Source organism: Tinamus guttatus, unplaced genomic scaffold (assembly GCF_059628265.1).
Source record: "Tinamus guttatus ecotype Peru unplaced genomic scaffold, ASM5962826v1 Tinamus_guttatus_pri_ptg000464l, whole genome shotgun sequence".
Taxonomy (NCBI): Eukaryota; Metazoa; Chordata; class Aves; order Tinamiformes; family Tinamidae; genus Tinamus; species Tinamus guttatus.
The window spans coordinates 1,189,627-1,211,116 of NW_028288998.1; the positions used below are offsets into that span (position 1 = coordinate 1,189,627).

General features: G+C 39.7%; 2 protein-coding genes across 2 annotated transcripts; one reads left to right on the top strand and one right to left on the bottom strand.

The window, feature by feature from the left end:
• Positions 1–219: 219 nt before the first annotated feature.
• HINT1 (histidine triad nucleotide binding protein 1) lies at positions 220–3,704 on the bottom strand. Its single transcript, XM_010217561.2, has 3 exons — positions 3,571–3,704; positions 1,365–1,469; positions 220–550 (listed from the first exon to the last, which is right to left on the bottom strand). Exons 1-3 carry the CDS (start codon positions 3,679–3,681, stop codon positions 386–388), a joined length of 381 nt encoding a protein of 126 aa, XP_010215863.2. The 5' UTR covers positions 3,682–3,704; the 3' UTR covers positions 220–385.
• A 1,158-nt stretch (positions 3,705–4,862) lies between these two features.
• On the top strand, positions 4,863–17,408 carry LYRM7 (LYR motif containing 7). Its single transcript, XM_088532671.1, has 5 exons — positions 4,863–4,903; positions 7,664–7,736; positions 8,914–8,984; positions 11,365–11,446; positions 17,326–17,408. Exons 1-5 carry the CDS (start codon positions 4,886–4,888, stop codon positions 17,400–17,402), a joined length of 321 nt encoding a protein of 106 aa, XP_088388797.1. The 5' UTR covers positions 4,863–4,885; the 3' UTR covers positions 17,403–17,408.
• The last annotated feature ends 4,082 nt before the right edge of the window (positions 17,409–21,490 follow it).

Genomic DNA, 21,490 nt, shown 5'->3' on the forward strand with positions numbered 1-21,490 from the left:
CCATCTACATTGGTTCTATGTATATTCAAAGACTTTTCTTTCTAAAGGACACGAAGATTAGTCTCTAAACAGTTGAGTTTTCAGGTTTTAAATGACTGGGCAAAGCAGTACCTATGAACATTGTTGCTAGCAAATCAAAACATTCTACATAAAACAGTGTCCCCCCGGGTATAAGTTGCAGAATGTTTCCATCAGTAAGACACACAAGACAGATGATTCTATGCTGTATCTTTATTTTTCAACTGCTATTCAGAAATTTTATTATCTTTCAGACACACATCAAAAAAAATCGTACATTAACAGTGGCTAGATTGATGAGCAGTGTAATAGATCTATTTGGTGGTGGTTTGTATACATGCAATAACTCTTGCGGTGAAAAAAAGTCTTAGCCAGGAGGCCAGCCCAACTGACGGCCACCCAGAACATGGAGATGTACATGATAGACAGACTGCCCACCCTCAGGCCCTTCATTCACAACCATCCGGAATCCATTGGTCAGGCCCAGGTTAGCAGCACACTTCTTGCCAACAATCATTAAATGCCCAAGAAGCTGGAGGAGAGAAAAAAAAAAAAGGAAAAAAAAAAAAAAGGCAGAGGGGAAGGAGAGGGGGACCCACACACACACAGGGGAGAAGAAGGGAAGAAAAGGAATGAGAGCAGAGAACATTCAGAGAAGCCAGTTAGCTAATTCCTTGCAATTCAACCACTGCTCTCCAAATTGCTGTCTGTCTGCAACCAACACTTTCCAAGTAAAGCTACAAAGACTGATTATGCATAAGACAGAAAAAAAAAAAAGAGCTATGGAATTCTTTCAAGCTAGGCAGTAATGGACTACAAAAGAATCAGAGAACCTAAATCTGTCTCGAGGTTAAATCCCCCGTTATTTCTCCAGGCAGTGCAAGTAATTCTGGTGGAAAAGAAACTTTATGTTGTCTTACATGGGTTTACAACACCTTTGAATTTTGTTTTTATAGTTACGAATTAAATATTCAGCAGCTCTCAAACAATTTGGCGTTTCACCTCTGCCCTGCCAAAAACCCCAAGCCCTATTCTCCATATTAGAATCAGTAACATTTATTGTAAGCCAAGAAAAGAGGTATCAGACTGTATATCACATTTGCACTATTTTTTTCACCAAAAATATATACTCAGGTGTGCATTATGATATATAACTATTTTGTCTGAAAAATTCTATTGCTGTTGTGAGCTAGAGGCAAAGGATTATGTTGTCAGAAAAGCTTAAGTAGCTTACTTTGCCTCTTTATAGTGTCAAAGAGGAAAAGAGGGGATGGGGAAAGAGTCTAGTAGATTTTGAACTAATTACAGGCACACTTTGGCATACAGAAAGCTTCCACAATACTTACAGATTCATCAGAATCTTCTGCTTCAGACAACCTGACAATTGGCTTCTTAGGAACCACTAGGAAATGTGTTGGAGCTTGGGGTGAAATATCATGGAACGCAAGGCACTGCGAGAAAAAAAAAAGTAAATAGTTAAAATATAAATTATTTTTCTCAGAAAGAAAGGTAATCAAATCAGCACAGCCCAATAAACACATGCAGAAGCATAACCAGATAGCCCAAAAGCAAGCAAAGATGTTGATTTTTCTTCACATTACTGGAGTTCTCCACTTCCAATACACAAATACCCAATTACAAAAACTGCTGGTGTAAACACAGAATGTTGATTTTTTGGAGGGCATTACTTAAAAGTAATAGTTTTTTCAATGAGGAAAAAATAGCTGCATAAATTACTGTTTTCTTATATGTGTAAGAACTAACAGAGTTGACTATTAACACATTAGGGTAACACACCAGCTGATCACACATATCCAAACTGAGAAAAGGGTGCCACTGAAACAGGAGGTAGGTAATTGTCAACTAATTCTAATGGAAGTATAAAGTTACTAGCAATCAGAAACCGCACATAGTAGCTCATCAAGTCACATTAAATCAATCTAGAAATAAACATTTACCTGCAGAAGCAGGATCTCACAAGCCATGTGATGAGGCCAAGAAGTTATGTGAGCATTTTAGGTCAGAGATTTCCATTATGGAAAGAAGTAGACGAGAGAGCAAAGAAAGGGAGCTGTGCTGTTTATGCAAGTGGCAAGACACAGAATCAGAAGTTGCTGCTGCAACAGCCACAACCTAGAGACGCCAATGTGATACCAAACATAGACTCTGCTACTGCTAACCACTAGGAACCCACAGCCTCCTCATAAGACTTAACATCAAAACCTTTTGCAAGTTATGGTCTAGTTATGCTCCAAAGTAAGAGCACATAATTCTAGCATATAATTTAGAATCCTCAGAACATCCCCTTCCAAATTCCTTATTTTCTATGGTCCATTAAGGCAGGAGACAAATAACCAAGCTAAGGCAAAGAATTTAACGATGCAGATGAGTGGCCAACCAATTTCTATGGGACAAAGAGCAGAAATTTTGAAAAAAACTGCGTAATCACAGGAGGCCTGTAAATGCACAATAACAATCTTCATTCCAGGGTGTTTTGGCTACCTTTTTTTCAGCTGTAGTAGCACTGATAAGGCTTAAGTCCACAAAGACTTTGTACTTTTTGCATTTCCTTCGCACTGCATACCAATTAATGATTAATTAATCTTTATTACATCTCTCCACATAGTATTTCCTGTCAAAAGTGCGCAGGACTTCAGTGCAGTAGACAGTGATTTAAATTCAGTCACTACAGTCAATTGAATTAGAAGTAGTTTTAAACTCCTGCGTATTTTAAACTAAAATCAAGTCAAGCACTGCAAGCAATTAGCCTTCCAGAAAACATTCTGGATTCACGGCTACTCCCAAATTACTCATCATATCAAAGTTGGTAGCCTATTTCTCAATCAAGCACACTATTGAGATTTCATTGCTGCAATCAGCACAGCTGGAGAAAAAATAGATAAGTGATGTAAATTTCACCTTGATGAACAAAAGAAAACATCATGTTTTGCAATGCCACAAAGAAGGCTTTTTTGGAGGATGCAGTGCACATTTCCAACATTCTGGCAAATAAATAGCAGGTACAATACTACTGTGACACATTAAAAGAAAAGAGCGCTATTCCAAGCAATGCATTGTCATTGAGATGAGAGAAACAGCACGCTTCAATAAGAGCACATATATAGTTTTATATACTACAAATAAATTTTACTTTCAAAATACTCAGTATTAAAGAAAGAAAATTAGTTCTAGGTACTAATTTAGAGGTAACATCTTACAGATTATGCTTTTTTTTCTTTTACTTTTTTTTCTTTCTTTTCTCAGAATCAAACTGGATCATCTGCTTCCCGGCGCACTGCGGCGCACGTGCATCAGCAGATTTTTCAAGCACGCTTTTCGCACAGTCCCGCTCCTCTGGAGCAGAGGAGTGCAGCCCAGGGTGGGGGATGCGTTCCCTCCAGCACTCAAGCAGCAGCTCTTTGACAACCCAGCCCAGGGACGCCCGGCCCGGCGCGAGGGCCGCAGCACCACCATCCTCCCCCTCCCCCTCACCCGGTGACATTTTGGGGAGGCGCGAGAAGGGCGGCCTGGCACCGCCGCGCCCGCGCGCACCTGCTCGTCCTCGTAGATGATGTTGGCAGGGATTTCCTTGCGGATGATCTTGCCGAAGATGGTGTCGCCGCCGGGGCGGGCAGCCTGCGCCTTGCTGATCTCGTCAGCCATGGCGGCCCCCACGCCGCCGCCGCCGCAGCGCCGCTCGCTCCCGCGCCCCGCCCCGCGCTCATTGGACGGCGGCAGCCGCTGCGCGCCCTTATTGGCCGACCCGACTGCCCATTGCGCTGGCCCCGCCCAGGCGGCGCGGGGGCGGGGTGCGCGCGGCCGTTGGCGGCGGCCGTTGGCGGCGGCGCTGTGGCCGCTGGGTGCGTCAGGGCCGGGACGGCGCGCGGGAGGCGCCTGAGCGGCCCGGTAGAGCCTGGCGGCCTCAGGAACGGGCGGTGAACACCGGGCGTGAGCGGAAGGCCCGGGTGAGCCCCGTTAGTGTGTACTCAGGGCCCTCACGCTTAACGTGGAGCACGCTTCCGGTGTGAGTGCACGTCATCCCACGCTAACGGGTCCGCAGGGGCCTGTCCAAGGCTTCCCGGAGTTAAATTTCGATTGTTCCCTATCCACTTCGGTAGCACTACAAACAGGGTAACTGTTTCAATCATGTCGTGATTATGCTTTCCGTAAGAAAAGTTATTCATGAAAAAAAGTTTTGATTTCTAAGCCTTGATTATGCCAATGTGAGCATTTTTTAAGAAATGGAAATTAAATTCATTTGGGAATAAAAAGCAGCTGTTTAACTTGGGTGTGTGTGTTGGTTGTAAATTATTAGCTTTATAATTCTCTGAAATTAATTTTTCTTTGTAAGAAAACTAGCAGTATCTTTTGTGTCATTTATAGTGTGCCTCCAGCATAGTCTGCCTCTGCAATTTCAGTCACGCCAAAGTGAAATCTTTCTCAAAGACGCTGAGGACGCACAGAAGCCCGGCGTTGTGTGCCGTGCCGTGCAGGTCCCTTCGGTTAGTCTTTAAGGCGCCACTAAGCTCCTGCACAGGCTTCTCTTGTTGGCCTGGCATGGTGGAGGTCACCACAGCGCGCGAGTTGCTTGTGTTGGATGCGCCGGGGAGGCCTCGCGCGCCCCACACGAGCCATGGCCCGAGGAAGCGCCGGGGAGGAGCGGGAGCAGCCGCGGCCCTCGCCCGAGGGAGACACGCGGCGCGGAACGGCGCTGGCGCCAGCGCGGCCGGGGGAGCCTCTCCCCGCGCACTTCCGGTAACCGCTCCGTTGTTCCATCGGGAAGGAGGCAGTCACGTGCCTGCGGCGGCGTCTCCATTGGCTATTGCTGAGGGAGGGGGCGGGGCCCCGGCGGCGGCGCGGCCTGGCCATGGGGAGCCGCGGGCAGGTGAGCGAGGCGCGCATGCGCGGCGGTAACGGTCGCCGGTAATGGTCGGCGCGGGGAGGGTAGCGGCTGCCGCTGCCGCCCGCGGGAGCCCCGGTAACCGCGTCGAGCCGGGGACGTGTGACCCCTCTGGGCGGACCGGCGGCCTCCGGGGAGGAGGGGGAGCTTCGTCCCGGAGCCGCCTCCCGGGAGGCGGAGCGGGGCCTGTGCGGAAGGGGCGGGGAGGAGCTGTGCGAGGCGGGCTGGGAGTTTGTGTCTTGGTGTTACGGATAAGAAAGGCCCAAGCGGGTAAACGTGGTGTCTTTTCTGCTCGCATTTGCTTGTCAGGTCGTGCTTTAGGTGTTACGGAAGTTTTTGTTGAAGATACATCCCCAGTATTCCTAAGTGACTGGGAATGGGCTTGTTTATCTTCTTCCCAGGAAGGTCTGTGATCTAGAAGTATGTTGTCAGCAGCAACTTATTTAGTTATGAGCTACAGTTGCAATTACAAAGCATGCTACTCCATTGAAGTAAAGCAATGACAAATTTGAATTTCTTGCTATTTGTAAGTTTTTTTCTGTAGTATTATGTAAGTGGTCCGCTGATACTACTGGGTTGTGGAAGCCGTGTTGACCAGTTGTTACTGTCTTATGACTTTCTCTCCTTCGTACCGCTCATGTTGTCCCTGTGCACTTGTAGATGGATTCTCATAAGGTGCAGTCAACTTGTAGCTGAGATGGCAGTTGAGAACTTACCTTGAAAAGATAAAAATGTGTTGATACCTGTTGGGAGTAGTAGCTTTGAGCGAAGCTTCTCATCTTTCTCTGTCATTGATTTAAAGCATGAGCAGCACATCTCTCAGAACCTTGCTGTGGTGTATTTATTGGCTGCTATCTCATGCCATGACTTTTGCTGTTAGAGGCCAGATCTGTTTGGATCCCCAGCTCACAGATACAAAGCATGCTAATGGAGAACATGGCCATTTATTAGATGTCGTCTGTGCCTCTTCAACTTTCCTCCTAAGAAATAATGAGAACGTTCATTGTGAGAAAACAATATAATTTTTGAAGGAAATACCTGAAATTGTAAATATTAGAGGTACCTAAACTCATAAGGATATGAGTTTGTTTTTATATATGTACATATATATGTATAAGCATTAACATGAGAAGTGTGTTTGCATGAATGTTTTTTCAGGATTAGATACCTGCCATACCAAGTGATTATATAGAAACCTAATGGCAGTAATCAATTGCATATCAGATGAATTTGAAACAGGCCTGACTGCCTAGACTTTTGATATCCTTAATTTCTAGCTGCTTTATCTGCAGATTTTTTCATCAGGGATTGAGACTCTGTATCTGAGAAATTGATTTGTCAGCCTCACTTCCATCCCTGGAAAAGTGATGGAACGGCTCATACTGGCCGTTGTCTCCAGGCACATGGAGGACAAGAAGGTGCTCAAGAGTAGTCAGCATGGATTCACCAAGGGGAAATCTTGCTTGACTAACCTGATAGCCTTCTATGATGGAATGACCGGCTGGATAGATGAAGAGAGAGTGGTGGATGTCGTCTATCTTGACTTCACCAAGGCTTTTGACACCGTCCCTCACAACATCCTCCTGGGCAAGCTCTGGAAGTGTGGGATAGATGAGAAGACAGTGAGGTGGATTAGGAACTGTCTGGATTACAGAGGTCAGAGAGTGGTGGTCAGCGGTGCAGAGTCCAGTTGGAGGCCTGTAGCTAGCGGGGTCCCCCAGGCGTCAGTCCTTGGTCCAGTCCTGTTCAATTTATTCATCAATGACCTGGATGAAGGGACAGAGTGCTCCCTCAGCAAGTTTGCTGATGATACCAAACTGGGAGGAGTAGCTGATACCCCAGAGGGCTGTGCTGCCATCCAGAGGGACCTGGACAGACTGGACAACTGGGCAGTGAAAAACCTCATGCAATTCAACAAGGGCAAGTGCAAGGTCCTGCACCTGGGGAGGAATAACCCCAGACACCAGTACAGGCTGGGGACCGACCTTCTGGAGAGCAGCTCTGCAGAGAGGAACCTGGGCATCATGGTGGATGACAAGTTGACCATGAGGCAGCAGTGTGCCCTCGTGGCCAAGAAGGCCAATGGGATCCTCGGGTACATTAAGAAGAGCGTCTCCAGAAGGTCGAGGGAGGTGATCCTGCCCCTCTACTCAGCCCTGGTGAGGCCACATCTGGAGTATTGTGTCCAGTTCTGGGCTCCACAGTACAAGAGGAATGTGGAGCTGCTGGAGAGAGTCCAGCGCAGGGCCACAAGGATGATCAGGGGCCTGGAACATCTGCCCTATGAGGAGAGGCTGAGGGAGCTGGGCCTGTTCAGCCTGGAGAAGAGAAGGCTGAGAGGGGACCTGATCAGTGTCTATAAGTACCTCAAGGGAGGCAGTGAGGAAGATGGTGCTGGCCTCTTTTCCCTGGTGGCCACCGACAGAACTAGAGGTAATGGCTGGAAACTGAAGCATCAAAAGTTCCCCATGAACTTAAGGAAAAAAATCTTCACAGTGAGGGTGACAGAGCACTGGATCAGGCTGCCCAGAGAGGTTGTGGAGTCTCCTTCTCTGGAGATCTTCCAAACCTGCTTGGATGCCACCCTGTGCCACGTGCTTTAGGTGACCCTGCGTGTGCAGGGGGGTTGGACTAGATGATCTCTAGAGGTCTCTTCCAACCTTAAGCATTCTATGATTCTATGATTTCCACTGATTCCAACAGAATCTTGTTAGCAAACATGTTTTGTTGACCTTTTTTTAACAGGTTTTGAAGCTTTTTAAATTGTTACACAGAACTCGACAAGAAGTTTTTAAAAATGATGCCAGAGCCCTCGAAGGTAAGATATTTTTGTTACATTTTTGTGATATTTTTGTAGACACTCACCTTGTCTCTCTCTCCTTTCATAATAGGTTGCCTGAATATTTGTTTGCTTCTTAGTAAGTTCCGTTGTTGTGGCTGTAAGACTTGATAGGACCTTTGATCTGTTGCCTGTTCAATTGTGGGGATTACATGTATATTGGTGGGTTTAAGGTAACCATTTTTCCGCTGTGTTTTGTTGTGAGAGTATGTGTTAAAGACAGACAATATCAAGTCATTAATGCTATTGTGCCCTATTAACAGATGCTGTAGTGCTGTTTTGAGGGAGGGCCTATTAATTCCTGTTTATGGAAAAAGAGACGGAAGGGAGAGAATTAATGTTCATTCTGTTTTTCTGATTTAACAAATAGTTTTGTGCATATTATGCAAGGGAGAAAGAACTTAGGGAGACTAGCGAAAACACATTTGAGGGATATGTGGTAGGCAAAAGAATATAGTCAGAAAGAAAATAATCCTTAAAATAATCTTCCTTTAAATGGCTGCCTGCCACTTTTGATAGGCAGTTATTGAGGAAACGTTTGTGTGTCCATATCCAGACATCCTATAAGTTGAAACAAAAATCTCATTGTTGTGTCATATTTCTTAAATATCATATTGCAAAAATGTCTTTTTTTGGAAAACTTGGTTATCTTTCTAGTTTTTTTTTTTTTTTTTTTTTTTTTTTTTTTTTTTTTTTAGCTCCCCACTCCTCCTTTTCAGTCCAGTCAAAGCGTGCCTAACTGTGCTAAACATTCGACCTGATCCTCTTTATTGTAGTTGCTGTTCAAGGGGTCAGTATGCTTCTGCAGTAATAGAAAAGTAATAATGTCTGTTGCTAGTTATTTTTAAATCTCAGAAAACTAGATGACCAGTCATAGCATTATATATTATCACTGTACCAATGAAATCAAAGTAAGATACTATCATGTAAATTTCAGGGAAAACGTGTATTAAAAAAAAAAATGGGGGGCTGAATACACCCAGAAGGGGATGACTTTTTTTTTTTTTTTTTTTTTAATGGAGAGGAGTAGGTAGCCAAAGGAACATAGACATAAACAAGGTTAATGGGGTGCTGAGAGCTTGTTAATGTGTTTTTTGAACCACTGCAAAGTAATGATAAAATTTTTATTCATGCTTTATTTCCTTGCATTATTTAGCTGCACGACAAAAGATAAACGAAGAATTCAAAAATAATCAAAATGAGACATCTGCAGAGAAAATAGATGAGGTACCTGCTTCTATTTTTTTCCACTTTTTTGCATGAAAATCCGTGCCTTTTTCTGAAAGAATGCAAACATTTATTGAGACATTGAGAGAGATAGGTGAGTTGTAAAAAAATGCTTCCGAGGATCTTTATTTACAAATATACTGATACCTTCATTGATATATATTTATACAGTGTGTCATACGATTTGGCGTGCACTAAAATACATAAGGAAAAAGCAACTTCTAGTACTTTGATGTGCTTATTCTGAGGTTCATAATAAGGTAAGGGGAGGAAACTGTTTTATGCTGCTGTTTTTCACTAGATATTTTGTGGGATATTTTAGAAAGTCTGCTAGAATTGGGTTCCTCAAATTTATCTGTCTTTGGTATAAACAAGTATTCAAAATAAGGAGAAATTAAATAATATCCTCCGTTATTGGCAGAGATGTGAACCTATTTTGATTCCTCATCACAGGTTAGGCAATCTTATTTAGCGACAAGAGAACTGTTAATCGTTTGTGGCTTTACTATAGCATAGAGGTATTGATTCTACCACTGTTTTTTTGTTTTATTTTCCATATAGTGAAAACATTATTTTGCAAAAGAAACAGAATATTTTATTTTGTCACTATTTAAGTTTCTTTTTCTCAGCTGCTATTTTAAAACTTTTTACTGAGTATTTTTTCCAAAACCTACCGAGGCCTAAAATTAAACTTCTGCATTTTAGATATTTTTGATTATTACCACCCATATTGAGGGACTGATGATTAAGTTATTTTCATTCATCCTTTTAAGGAACTATTTAGTTTCTGCTAAGTTTGAACGGTTATATATTGGAAAAGATGCCTACATCCGTTCATTGCAGAAATCTGGATGTCATCCTAACCTCTGGACAGTAATAAAAATAGTGTGGATCATTTAGTTAGGATATTCTATTATTGTTTCTATCCTTGTTTCCAGGTCCCTATAGTAGTATTTCTGTGTTTGTATTCTGGACTTTTGATGTGTTAAACAGTATGCCTTTCAGTATTGATACACAGGAAAAATGCAACTTACTGAAATTTTTAAGTCTGTATTTGTTAGGAGTGGCAACCTATAAAATCTGCATATATTAATATGACTTTATATATTGATTGGATAGGTTAGTGGAAGAAGTTCTAGACTTGTGTCAGAACTACACAATTATAGAAAATCATATAAACTGTTATTGTTGTTGAACCTATATACATGCTGAAGTGAATATCGGCCACCCAAATGGGTTTTACTTCGCCAGAGTAGAATGCTGCAGTGTTTTCTGAGTGTGACCTTAAATATTTAGCTGTGAAGTGACCTAAGAAGAGTAGAATAACTGTCTGCAATATTAGCATGTGAAATGTGGCGGCTACATCTACCCTAGCTGTTTACTTTATCAGGAATGCACTTTATAAGTGGTCCAGGTTGTCTCCACTTATTTTCATTTGGCTTGTTTTGTGAAGCAGTCTTAAGAGCATGTGACTCTCTAAAATGAAGCTAAGGTGGAAATCAATCTTCAAGAGTCAGGTCAGTGCATTCTGGCTTGTAATGAGCATTCAGTAAGGGGAACTAGATCATACCTCTCTGAAGCACTTTAAAGGGGAGAAGTGGGGAAGGGCAGATAAAGATGTAGTGTAGCTCTATCAGCCCTAACTCATACACTGCAAATAATCATTCATGTTGGTACACACTGCTTCCCAATTACATATAGATATTGGCTCCCAGAGAGTCTCTTACTTGTGCAGTTTCTTTTATTTCTGACAGAAATATAGTGCAAACAAGTTTTAGGATTCTGCTGGTCACTTGACAAAATTGACAGGATGCCTCTGTTTATCCTGGCAAAGTGGGGAAGAATTTCAGAGCTTTCACCACATAATCATCCCTCTCTTAATCTTTGGATTTGAGCATCTGGTTCCTGCACTGCTTTTGTGTGAAAGCTCTCTTGTCTGGTTTTGCTTCTCTTTTTGTCTCCTTATTATGAGAATAGGAATATTAAAACAGCCATATTACCCATCTCATTAGAGATAATCAGATGCTGCCTTTTAGTTGTTTACCAGTGCCTATAGTCATTGAAACAAATTGTTTGTTTTGGTAATTGTGTTTTACCTTATTCCTGTGCAGTTTTAACTGGATTAATAGGTCCTACACCTCAGCATGTTACCTACTAGATGACTTATTTCTTTCCTCTGGCACTGTATGTCAGGGTACTTCTTACCAACTTGTAAGGTACCCCAGGATCCTAGAATGAAGGTTATGTGTAGGTAGTAAATAGCTTGCTGAGTAGTAGAATTGTTTGCTTGGTGTTTGACTAGTCCTCTACTATGGAAAATGACTGCAAGGATAATTGCATATCACTTAAATTACTGTTCTTATTTTTCTTCCTTTACTAGCTCCTGAAAATCGCTGCAGATGTTGAAATGATTCTCAGAACTTCTGTTATCCAGGCAGTTCATACAGATTCTGACAAGATATGTGAGTAAAGATTGCATGTTAAAAAGATGTTGAAATCAATAAATAAATATAAATTGAAAACTGAACAGGGGGACAGAAAGGGGAAATGTCTGCCTCTTGTCCATATATTTGCATGTATACTTAGTAATTTAAGCCTGTTGATTAATGTCAGTACATATGAGATGTAGAGATGCAAAGATACGATGTTTCTACATAAATTTTCTGAGTTACGGAGACTTGATAGAGAGGCAGAGACTGTCTTTTGAGTCATCACTGAGGAAAAGATGTTATAACTTGGTTATCGGTTTTGCCCTTCTGTAGGAGTGACAGCATCTGTTTGGCAAGACCACTTGCCTGTACAGTGTTTAGATACAGCCAATTTACGTGCTTCCCAATCCTGAGAAGAATTAAAAAATAAACCTAAAAAAAAAGCTATTCTATGGACAGTAAGTGTTAATTGTGTAACATTTGAAAGTTTTTAACATTCAGAATTTTGTCTTTCATCTAAAACCTTGTACTGACATTACAAATTCCAAATTACCTGACCAAGCAGTCTTGGAAAAATTGTAACATAATGATGGCCTGGATATAAAGCCTCTCAAACTGTAAAATTTTGGCTTCTAATGAGAAGTCCTTCTATAGCTTTTAGTCAAACTCAAGAGAAATATAAGGCTGTGCTTACCACTGCTTGCTGTAGGAGAAATCTTTCGGTGTATCCATTGTTTCCTTTCACTTCTGTTTGCTGCTGTCTTTATGAGTCCTTGCAGCTATATCCAATTCTAGATTCTCTAAACTACTAAATGTTTAACTTCAGAACGGCTTTACTGATTTAGTCCAAAGATGTTTACAGACCAGTGCTGTGGCTTCCACAGTGATCATAAGCAAATGGCAATAGAAGAGTAGGAACAGGCTTTATGCTTTACATAGCACCTTCACATCTTCCAGATATTTACGTTTTACCTATTAACGTTTATTGAGCCAGAGACTTATTTCTGGTGTGCTTATTCCCTATTGCGCATGCTAATTCCTTGCATCCATTATGTCTTTGACAAAGAATTTACTATAGTTTGTGTGCAAATAACTTTCTGTAGTTTGATTTGAATATGACACCTACCTGTCAAACTATATCCATTTTGCCAACCTGCTAATGGGTTTTTAGCCCCCTGTTGCCCTCCCTGCATTGTTTATTTTTTGCTTGTTTTGTTTTTCCCCACCCATGGGATAGTTTATATATGAAACAACAGCTGAATGCCTTCTACTGCCGTCTTCTGTACCATCTTCAATTCTACTATAACCTTTTTAAGATGAGGGCACCAGAGTTGCACACAGTCATCAAGCTATGAGGAAACCAGCAATTTGAACAATAGCACGATGATGCTTTCTCTTTTGTTTTCAATTATTTTCCTAGTAATTTCTAATACTAAAATTCTTTTTTTTTAGTTGCTGTTGATCACCATGCTTAGCTCTTTTTTTTTTTTTTTTTTTTTTTTTTTTAATTTACAAATTTATTTTGGATACATTGAACTCTCACCAGAATGATTCACACTTACTCTCACCAGTCAGGTTTGAGTCAGGTTACCATCACTTTTTGTGTGAAGGTAGTTTTTTTTGGTTTGTTTTGTTTTTTTACCTGTTTGCATTACATTTTTTTAATATTTAACTTTGTCAGCCATTTTACTGGTTACTCTGTCTCTTAATATCCTTCTGCACTTCGTCACACTACGCCAGTCTCCTAAGGATGTTATTTTTGGTAGTATCCTAGGCCATTGCTCACCTGCTTTTCCAGGTTGCTTACAAATATATAAAATAGCACAGATTCCAGCAAAAATGCCCACAGGACTCCACTTGTGATGTCTTTCCTTTGGGAGAAGAGTTCACTTAGCCTTCGCTTCCTGCAGTTTAACCAGTGATTTATCCATGTAAGACTTTCTCTCATAATATGGCAGCTATATTCTTAAAAGTGTTTTGTGAGGGGCTATTGGAAATCCAAGCACACTGTGGTAGCTTTATGAGAGCTGTTCTGAGAACTCCAACAGAGACTGTAAGGCAGAACTTCTCCTGCAAAAGTCGCATGCGTTCCTATTCTAATACCAATTCATATTCTAACTCTGCCTGCGGGGATGGGGATGGAAAGCCTGAGCCCACTTTGAGTTGATCCTGGCAAGGAGCTTGAAGGTCAACAAGAAGGGCTTTTAGAGATACATCATCAGCAAAACGAAGGAATACAAGTCAAAATGTGAGAGTGCTGCTGAACGAGGCAGAAGCTTTCATAACAAAGGGCATGGAAGGGCCCAGGGCACTTGAATGACTTCTTTGCCTCCGTCTTTAGTGATAAAAATTACTTTCAGGAATTCCAATGCCTAGCACCAGTGGGAAAATCTGGAGCAAGGAAAATTTACTTATGGTAGAGGAGTATCAGATGTAGGGAACATTTAAACAAGTTAAAGACACAGCTGTGGGACCAGATGGGATGAACATAAAAGTGCTATGGAAGCTAGCTAATGTCATTGCAAAGACATTCTGAATTGTCCTTCAGAGCTTACGACAATCAGGAGAAGTTCCCGAGAACCAGAAAAATGAATATTTATCCTATTTTTAAGAAAGCCAGTCAGCCTCAGTTAAATCCTTTGGGAGGTGATAAAACCAGTACTCCTAGAAACAGTTTCCAAAAATATAAAGGACACTGGGGGCAGTTAAGCATGGATTTATGAAGGAGAAACCGTGTTTGACTGGTTGACCTATTCACCTTCTGCAGAGAAATGACGGGTTTGGTGGATGAGGGGAGAGCAGTGGGTGTTGTTTATCTTGAATCTTAGCAGAGCTTTCAACACTGTCTCCCATAATATCCTCATAGACAAACTGATATATATTACTGAAGTGAGAAATGCTTGAAGTCTTGATATGTGATCTTCTAGTAAAATCCTAGCAATGTTTAGAAAGGAATTCCAAAGCATCACAATAAAAGGTAAGAGTATAAAAATGAACAGCATAAAAATAGGTAGAATGGGTAGGAATTCCCATTACACTGTTACACTTTTCATTATAGCAGGACAACAGAGAGGTAGGTGAGGATTAGTTAATCCCTAAATGCCATTCTGCAAGAAGATTTTAGTTCATTTACAGCTTTCTTAACAATCTTGTTTCAAATACTGTCAGCACTTTAACTAGGTGAATCTAGCATTGCACTTACTAGAACTTAGTATCAGCGACTGTACAGAGTGTGCCGTTAGAAATTTTCTGGAAGCCAATTTAGAGTTTCTAGGGATCTGAGACAATAGTCTCCATGTCTTGTTAGTTGTTTATGCTGAATAACATCCTAAGTGTTGTATGTAAAATTATGCCTGTAAATGGGTGTGGTTTCTACTGCTGTTTCTTTTCACTGAATATCTTATCATGACATTTATATTTTTGCCTTCTTGTTAAAACGAAACTGTCTGAGCTTTTAGGTGTAGTAAATTGTACAGGTGATCGATTCCAGCACAGCCGCGGTTAAAGAGGTTGTAGCAAAATCATCCTTTCTTAATATTTGCACTCTGTAGTGACATATGATGATAGTAAGCTACTTTTTTGGAGCATATGCTTGCATTAAATGAGAGACTTAGACTTGATTTTATAAAAAGCAGGTATTTTCATTTGCAGGAACAAGAATAAGTGAATTTTTAAAAGCTTTCAGTTGTCCAGGAGAGTTAATGGAAAATGAAAACATTCTTATATTTATGACTTTCTAGTTCAGAATTTTTAGAATGGAAAAAAACAGCAAGAACTAAGCTTGCTTCTAAATAAGCCACCCTTTAAGTTAATAAAAGTATAAATACTAAAAGCATTCCAATTTTTTCATAGTATATCTTAATGTCTAGATAAATTGCTCTTTTCAAATGAAAATAAGCTAAGTGAATTGACTTGAAAAAATATATTTTTCATAAGACTTCATTTTATGTACTGCGTGTTTATTTTATAAACTTTATAGATGAAGGTTCAGTTTGCTGTAATAGCAATTACATATGCTTGGATAAAATTCAGTGTTATAAAATATCTATACCTGAGCTATACTTAACCTAGTATAATGCCCTTATTTCATCCTTAATCAAAACAAAAATAATGATTAGTTGTCATCTTGCATGAAAGAAGAGAGGGGGAGGAGATGCTTGGCAAGCTATAAACATATCAGAAGCCTGTTGCTGCAGCTTTTTTCCCAGGCAAGTTACTACCAGAATCTTCTCATGCTTAAATTTTTCTATTATAGTGAACGATATGTAGCTTAGCTACCTGTTTTTGTTTGTTTGTTTGTTTTTTAACTTACATCTGTAAAATAACTATTTAAAACAGATACTGAAAAGAAAAGCCAAAACTAGTTTTGGGTAGTGAAGAAAAATACTGATAAAGTGGACATACTTCCTCTATCAAAAGAGATCAGTCCGTGCTGCCATGACTTTGGAAGCAGTGCAGAGGGCAATGTTACTTTTCTTAAAAAGAATCTGATACAAAGCAGCGTATAGTCATGTTGGATTCAGTAATAAATCTTAAAAAATTAATTAAGCGTATTTTTGCTTAACAAAATTTTGAGTTACAAAGTTGTTTGTCCTTTAAATAACATTTTTTCCAAAATGTAATTCTGAGTCACATTATTTGCTAGAATTCAGATTTCTTGGTTCTATTTATTTTTACTTCATTTGCAAATAAAGCTGATAAAAGCAGAGCTTGCATGTTTGTGATATACCACATATGCAGTATGTCTAGATAATTTTGATGTTATATGTTGACTGTATATATTCAAAACTTAGCTTTGAAAAAAGCAAAGTGAAAAAGTCCCTTCTTTCAGTCTTTTGTCTATTTAGAGCTTCTGTCTTGTTTTGTTTGGTGCGTGGTGTTTTGATAGTTTAAAACCAGTTCCTTTTATTGCTTTCATGCACCCGTTGTATCTGTATAGATCAACATGATTTGTTGCAAATTCACAGATCTGTGTTTTCTCTGTAAAAAAAAAAAAGCCAAATTAAATTTTTATTTAAAGCTCTTATGACCTTATTAAATGCATCAGTATCAATCCATAGATGGAAAAGAAATATATCCTCAAGGAAATAAGTTTTCCTTTTTAGAATATATGAGAAAATACTGTGCTTTGGACAGTAACAGGTTGTTATTCAGTGTTACAGATGCGCACACAGTGCTTTATGGGCTTACTGTACACTTAACAGCTGACCTAGTCTGCCCTGATCAAAGTGTAGCATTAGCTTTCAACCCTTGTGCTTTAAGTTGTTGCTACTTGAGCAAATGTGATATGACACTGCTCCTTCCCTCTTTGCAGAAAGACCAAGCTGATGTCTTAAGAGCCAGATGGCCAGAACTTTGAGCCAGGGGCAGGTTAAAAGAGTGCATAATTAGACAAACCCCAGTATGCTAGTGTTTTTTGAAGAGTTAGTGCTGTTAACTCGCATGTGATTCTTTCATTTTCTGTTAGCCTTTGAAACAGGTGTAACTGTATTGATACTGTGGACCTTACATCAGATGGGGGGAAGAGAGATGTCAAATTTAATGCTTATTTTTAAAACTGTTTAATTAAACATAAGCTGACTCAGGATAGTCAGGTAAGTTAAAATAGCCATTCTCTCTCTTACTACAAGTTATTGCAACACTGCCTATTTTATGGATTCTTAGTTCATTAAAATATTTTCTGTGCTTTTAAAGGAAAAAAAAGGTGAAGGAAATATTTTGACAAACAGAAGATAAATGCTAATATGGTTTTGCCTTAGAGATTAATTATGCTTCTCATTAGCTTACCAAATTAGCTTACTCTCATTTCAGTAACTTTATTTTTTTTATTTGCAAATGTTAAAACAACTTTATCATTTTATGTAATAATTTTCAGAAGATATTCTTACAGGTTTTTCTTTTTGCTTTTGCAGTGCTTGTGCCCAGGAAAGATCTCCTACAAGACAACACTCCTTACTTTGATAAACCAACAAAAAACCATAAATCTTGAAGAAAATATGTCCTTCTTACCCAAAGGTTAACATCCTATAATGAGATCTTTGAAAATCAGTAGCAGATATCTCTCTCAAAATGAAATTTGGGAAATTGTAAGTACTTTTAACAGGAAAATTCAAACACCATTTTTATTGTGCACTACTGTTAGGCAATTCTGAAGCATACTTTTCTTGTTTGGAAGATAACAATATTTCCATAGAAACTCAAGACTCATACTGTTTTCTTAAAAATGTGCTTCTAAACTTGAGCCAACAGTCGTTATTGTAAATTGGGAGAACTATCACACAGATTGTTTCATGGCAATTCCGAGGTTTCACAAAACAAAATGCAGATCTTAATTCTGCTAAAATAATTTATTTGTAAGTTTGTCATCAGTGATATGCTGCTTTGAAATAATGAAAAACCATCTTGTGATTTGCCATTTCAATTTATGCTTTACAGCAAAAACATTATTTCTGAAGTTGTCGTTAACTGTACTGTAATATTCTGTGACGTTGGTGAGGGCTGTTTGAGGTTCATCTGAATAAATTATTCAGATTTTGCAGATGGGAAGGCATGTGTAGTGTTTTTATTCTCCTGACACACATTTGAATGAGCAGGAATAGCAGGATTTGCATATTTCAGTGGCAGTGGAACAAAAGAACTCAGACATAATCTAAGCTAAGGATGTTGGTCTAGATCATATGGTTTATGTATTTAAGGTTTTTGGTTTGTCTTGTGATTACAGAGTGACTTCCTGAGGTGTTTATCAAAGAGGATAGTTGCTTTTGTAACTTATGTTGTATCAAGGGATCTGACTTATGTCAGAGAATTCATGGTGAGTTTATTTACTAAGCCTGTATCGATTGCATTTTTAATAGATAATCATTTCTTTCTCGCTGAATTAATCGTATGAATCTGTTCAAGTCAGTTTGCATTGCAACCAGATATAACTACAGTGAATACAGAGTCTTCTCTCTGTGAAATCAGTGTCAGGGACCATAATAGAATCTAAATAAATGTAATACCACACAAAAGTGAGATATTCAAATGCCGCCTTAAAACTCTCTTTCAGGTCCCAATGATCCTGTTTATTTCTGGTAAGCTCAGAAGGTACCAATATTCCATCTCCTTATAGTTTCCAACATGGTTTCACTGACTGGCTAGAAGTCCTTGCATCCATTTTTCTCGCATCCATTGAGTGTCACTGGGACAAGTACACCTTTTCTTAAACTGCCATCTCTGCCTGTCGTGGGCAGGGTAGACAGCAGAGAATATACCTTGTCAGTAATCCCTCCTTCATTTTGCAATTAATTCAGATGATCCACTGATATTGCCTCCATTATGTCTGAAAGACAGAGGCTAATGGTTGGGATAGAACAAAGTGAGCATGTTTCTTACTGTTTGTTGTAATCTGGTGGCTACATTAGAAAAAACGTCTTGGTCCATCGTGGATGCCAGCCATCTGTGTCTTTTCCTTCCCTGAGAAAACAGACTGTATCTTGCTTCTCTTTTCCTGTCTCTTTGCAGCCTTCACTTTTCTTGTCTTAAGGAATACGGGAGAAGAGAGGCAAGGGAGAGAGAATAGATGGTAGTTGCATTTGTAAAGAGAAAACAGAACATCAGCTGAAGCAAAGTTCCCCACAGCAGAAATTGTTAAACTGTGGCTGGGCAAGAGTGACATATTATACAATCATCAAGGTGTAGAGCCTACTGCATGCTAGAATTATGGGGGAATTTTTCTCTCAGAGATCCATTGCTTTAGGCTATGGGAATAGGGTGCTAATGACTTCATTTTTCAAACTGGCTTCCTAGTACTATTAGCAGATTTTCACCTTTATAGTAGTGATATAATATAGTATTGTCCCATTACCATGCATGCAAAATATGTATTTAAAAACTTAATGTCAACAGTAGATGGCAGTCTTTTGCATAATATGAGGAAACTACATGTAGAGAAAATATTTTCACATGATTCTTATTTTGTTCTTCTGCTGTCATGTGTTTTGGGGTTTCATTTTTAATGAGTTAACACACGAATAGGAAGATGGTGCAGAAATGGCAGCTTACAAGCTCAGACTTGGAATTCTGCAAGTGTTTTTGTGTTCCATTTTGCTTATGCTTTGAATACTCTTAATAAAAATATGGAATGACTCATCTTTATAGTGCATGTAACTACCAAAAGTGAAGGACATGATTAAACAGACTGATAGGGTTTAATAGCCACAGGAATAAATTCTCCTTGCTCTGCTGTGCAGAATGTTTATAATCCTGCTGCATTAACATTCCAAGTTCAAACTGTCCTTGTGCATTCCTGGGCATCAGACACTAACTGGGCTTTTAAATGCTGAGATGAGGAAAACCAAGCTGATACGCAAAAGATTCCTAATGTAAGGGACTGGCGAACCTATTGGTTGCTCTTGTTCCAGAGTGATGCCAAATGAGGTCTGAGGAGTATCCAGACATGAGATAGGGAATTGAGCCTAAAAGTATCTGAAAGTTATAGGCCCTGTCTGGCCCAGCAGTTGTTTGCTTTCTCACACTGATCTTTCCAACAATGAAAGAATCACAAACCTACTTAATAAGCAGCTGGTAATTAAAGGCTTCTCTGTGCTAGTTAGTGCTAGTGGTTATTCCTCATCCTGTGATTTCCTGGTTACCTGTTAGTTCACGTTCCAGTATCTAATCCTCCCCCACAGCTTCCATTTCCATTTTCATTTAATTCCGACTATGAGTCTGTTCTTGATGCTGCTGGCTTTGTCATATATTTGGTTTATAGTTTTTGTTCTTTTTTAAGAAAGGAAGTTTTGTTGCACTCCTTCATCAAAGTTTAAAGTATAGCTGATACTTTGTCTAAAACATTTCACTTAATGACATAGGAGAGGAGAAGATTGATTCTTTTTAAGAAAAACTTAGATTTGATTGGTTTACAATAACATGATTCAACCATGTTACACTTTTTCAGGTTTACTGGAGCTTCAGAGTTTTAGAGAAGATCTGTGTTTCTTCCTTTCAGAATATGCATCATCAGTTTTATAAAATAAGATATAAAGGTTCACGCTTCTTTTCAAACAAAAATAAAACCCATTTAGGGATCTTATGCAGTCAGACAGGAAATCTGTTGTTAAAAAGAGATAATTTTCCACTTAACAGTTCAGCTACTGTAGCAAAGAGGTTAAAATAGTCTGCTCAGGTGGATATTTACTGAAGTCCCAGGGGGCTGCTGGGACCTGTACAGCTATATCAGCCGTGCTACTCAGAAGTACCTGAGCTAGCTGGTCTAAAGGTTAGTTTCAGTAGGGCTACACAAGGTAGTCACATGCATATGCAGTGGTTGATAGAACAAATGTCACCTCGGAGATTACACGGTAAAAAAATCTAAGCACTTCAGCTTTAACATAGCAACAGAGACATCTCTGGTAAACTAGAAACTTCTGCTCTGGCATTCTTTGTCACGAAAATTTGGCTTTGTGTGCGTTATAACTTAAATGGAAACATTAATTACAGCTTAACAGTATCTCATGTTTAAATATTGTGGGAGGTTTTTTGTTGTTGTTACTGTTCTAAACATCTTTTTCTTCACTCCTTTAATATTTTCAAGTATGGGGTTTCCTACCTTTTTCCTCTATGAGCACTAACTCAGCATAGGGATCAAACACAGTATGTTGGCTATAGTTTGGTGCTCATAAAGCATACAGATGACAGATCTAATCCGTGAATTGATCTGTTTTCTATGCATAGGATTGGAGTTGGAAGACTTTCTGAAGAAATAAGGTGGGTTTTCTAATTTAGCAAGTGAATCCTGTGCTTTATTCTATTGCCATGCACTTCAGTAAGGAAGTATTTAGTGGCTATTTTTACAGGCATTGCAATCCTACACCACAACAGGACCCCACAAGGAGTTGATTTAGAAGTAGCATTAGGAATTTAATCTGGAAAAGGGTCTTGCACCTCTCTTGAGGTGCTGAGGCGTTTTCAAGTGCATTTTGGGGTAATATTAGATCAACGAATGAGTGACTAAGTCAAGTGTCTAGATTCATGCCAGCCAAACATGCTCAACTGAATGCTGCATAGCTGCATCAGTGCTGTTTGTGTCATGCTGGA

Coding starts and splice junctions, on each gene's coding strand:
- LYRM7 (XM_088532671.1), top strand. Junction 8,985..11,364: donor CTGCAGAGAAAATAGATGAG/GTACCTGCTTCT, acceptor TTCCTTTACTAG/CTCCTGAAAATCGCTGCAGA. Junction 11,447..17,325: donor TACAGATTCTGACAAGATAT/GTGAGTAAAGAT, acceptor TTGCTTTTGCAG/TGCTTGTGCCCAGGAAAGAT.
- HINT1 (XM_010217561.2), bottom strand. CDS start 3,681: ATGGCTGACGAGATCAGCAAGGCGCAGGCTGCCCGCCCCGGCGGCGAC. Junction 1,470..3,570: donor TCATCTACGAGGACGAGCAG/GTGCGCGCGGGC, acceptor TTTTTCTCGCAG/TGCCTTGCGTTCCATGATAT. Junction 551..1,364: donor CAGAAGATTCTGATGAATCT/GTAAGTATTGTG, acceptor TCTCTCCTCCAG/CTTCTTGGGCATTTAATGAT.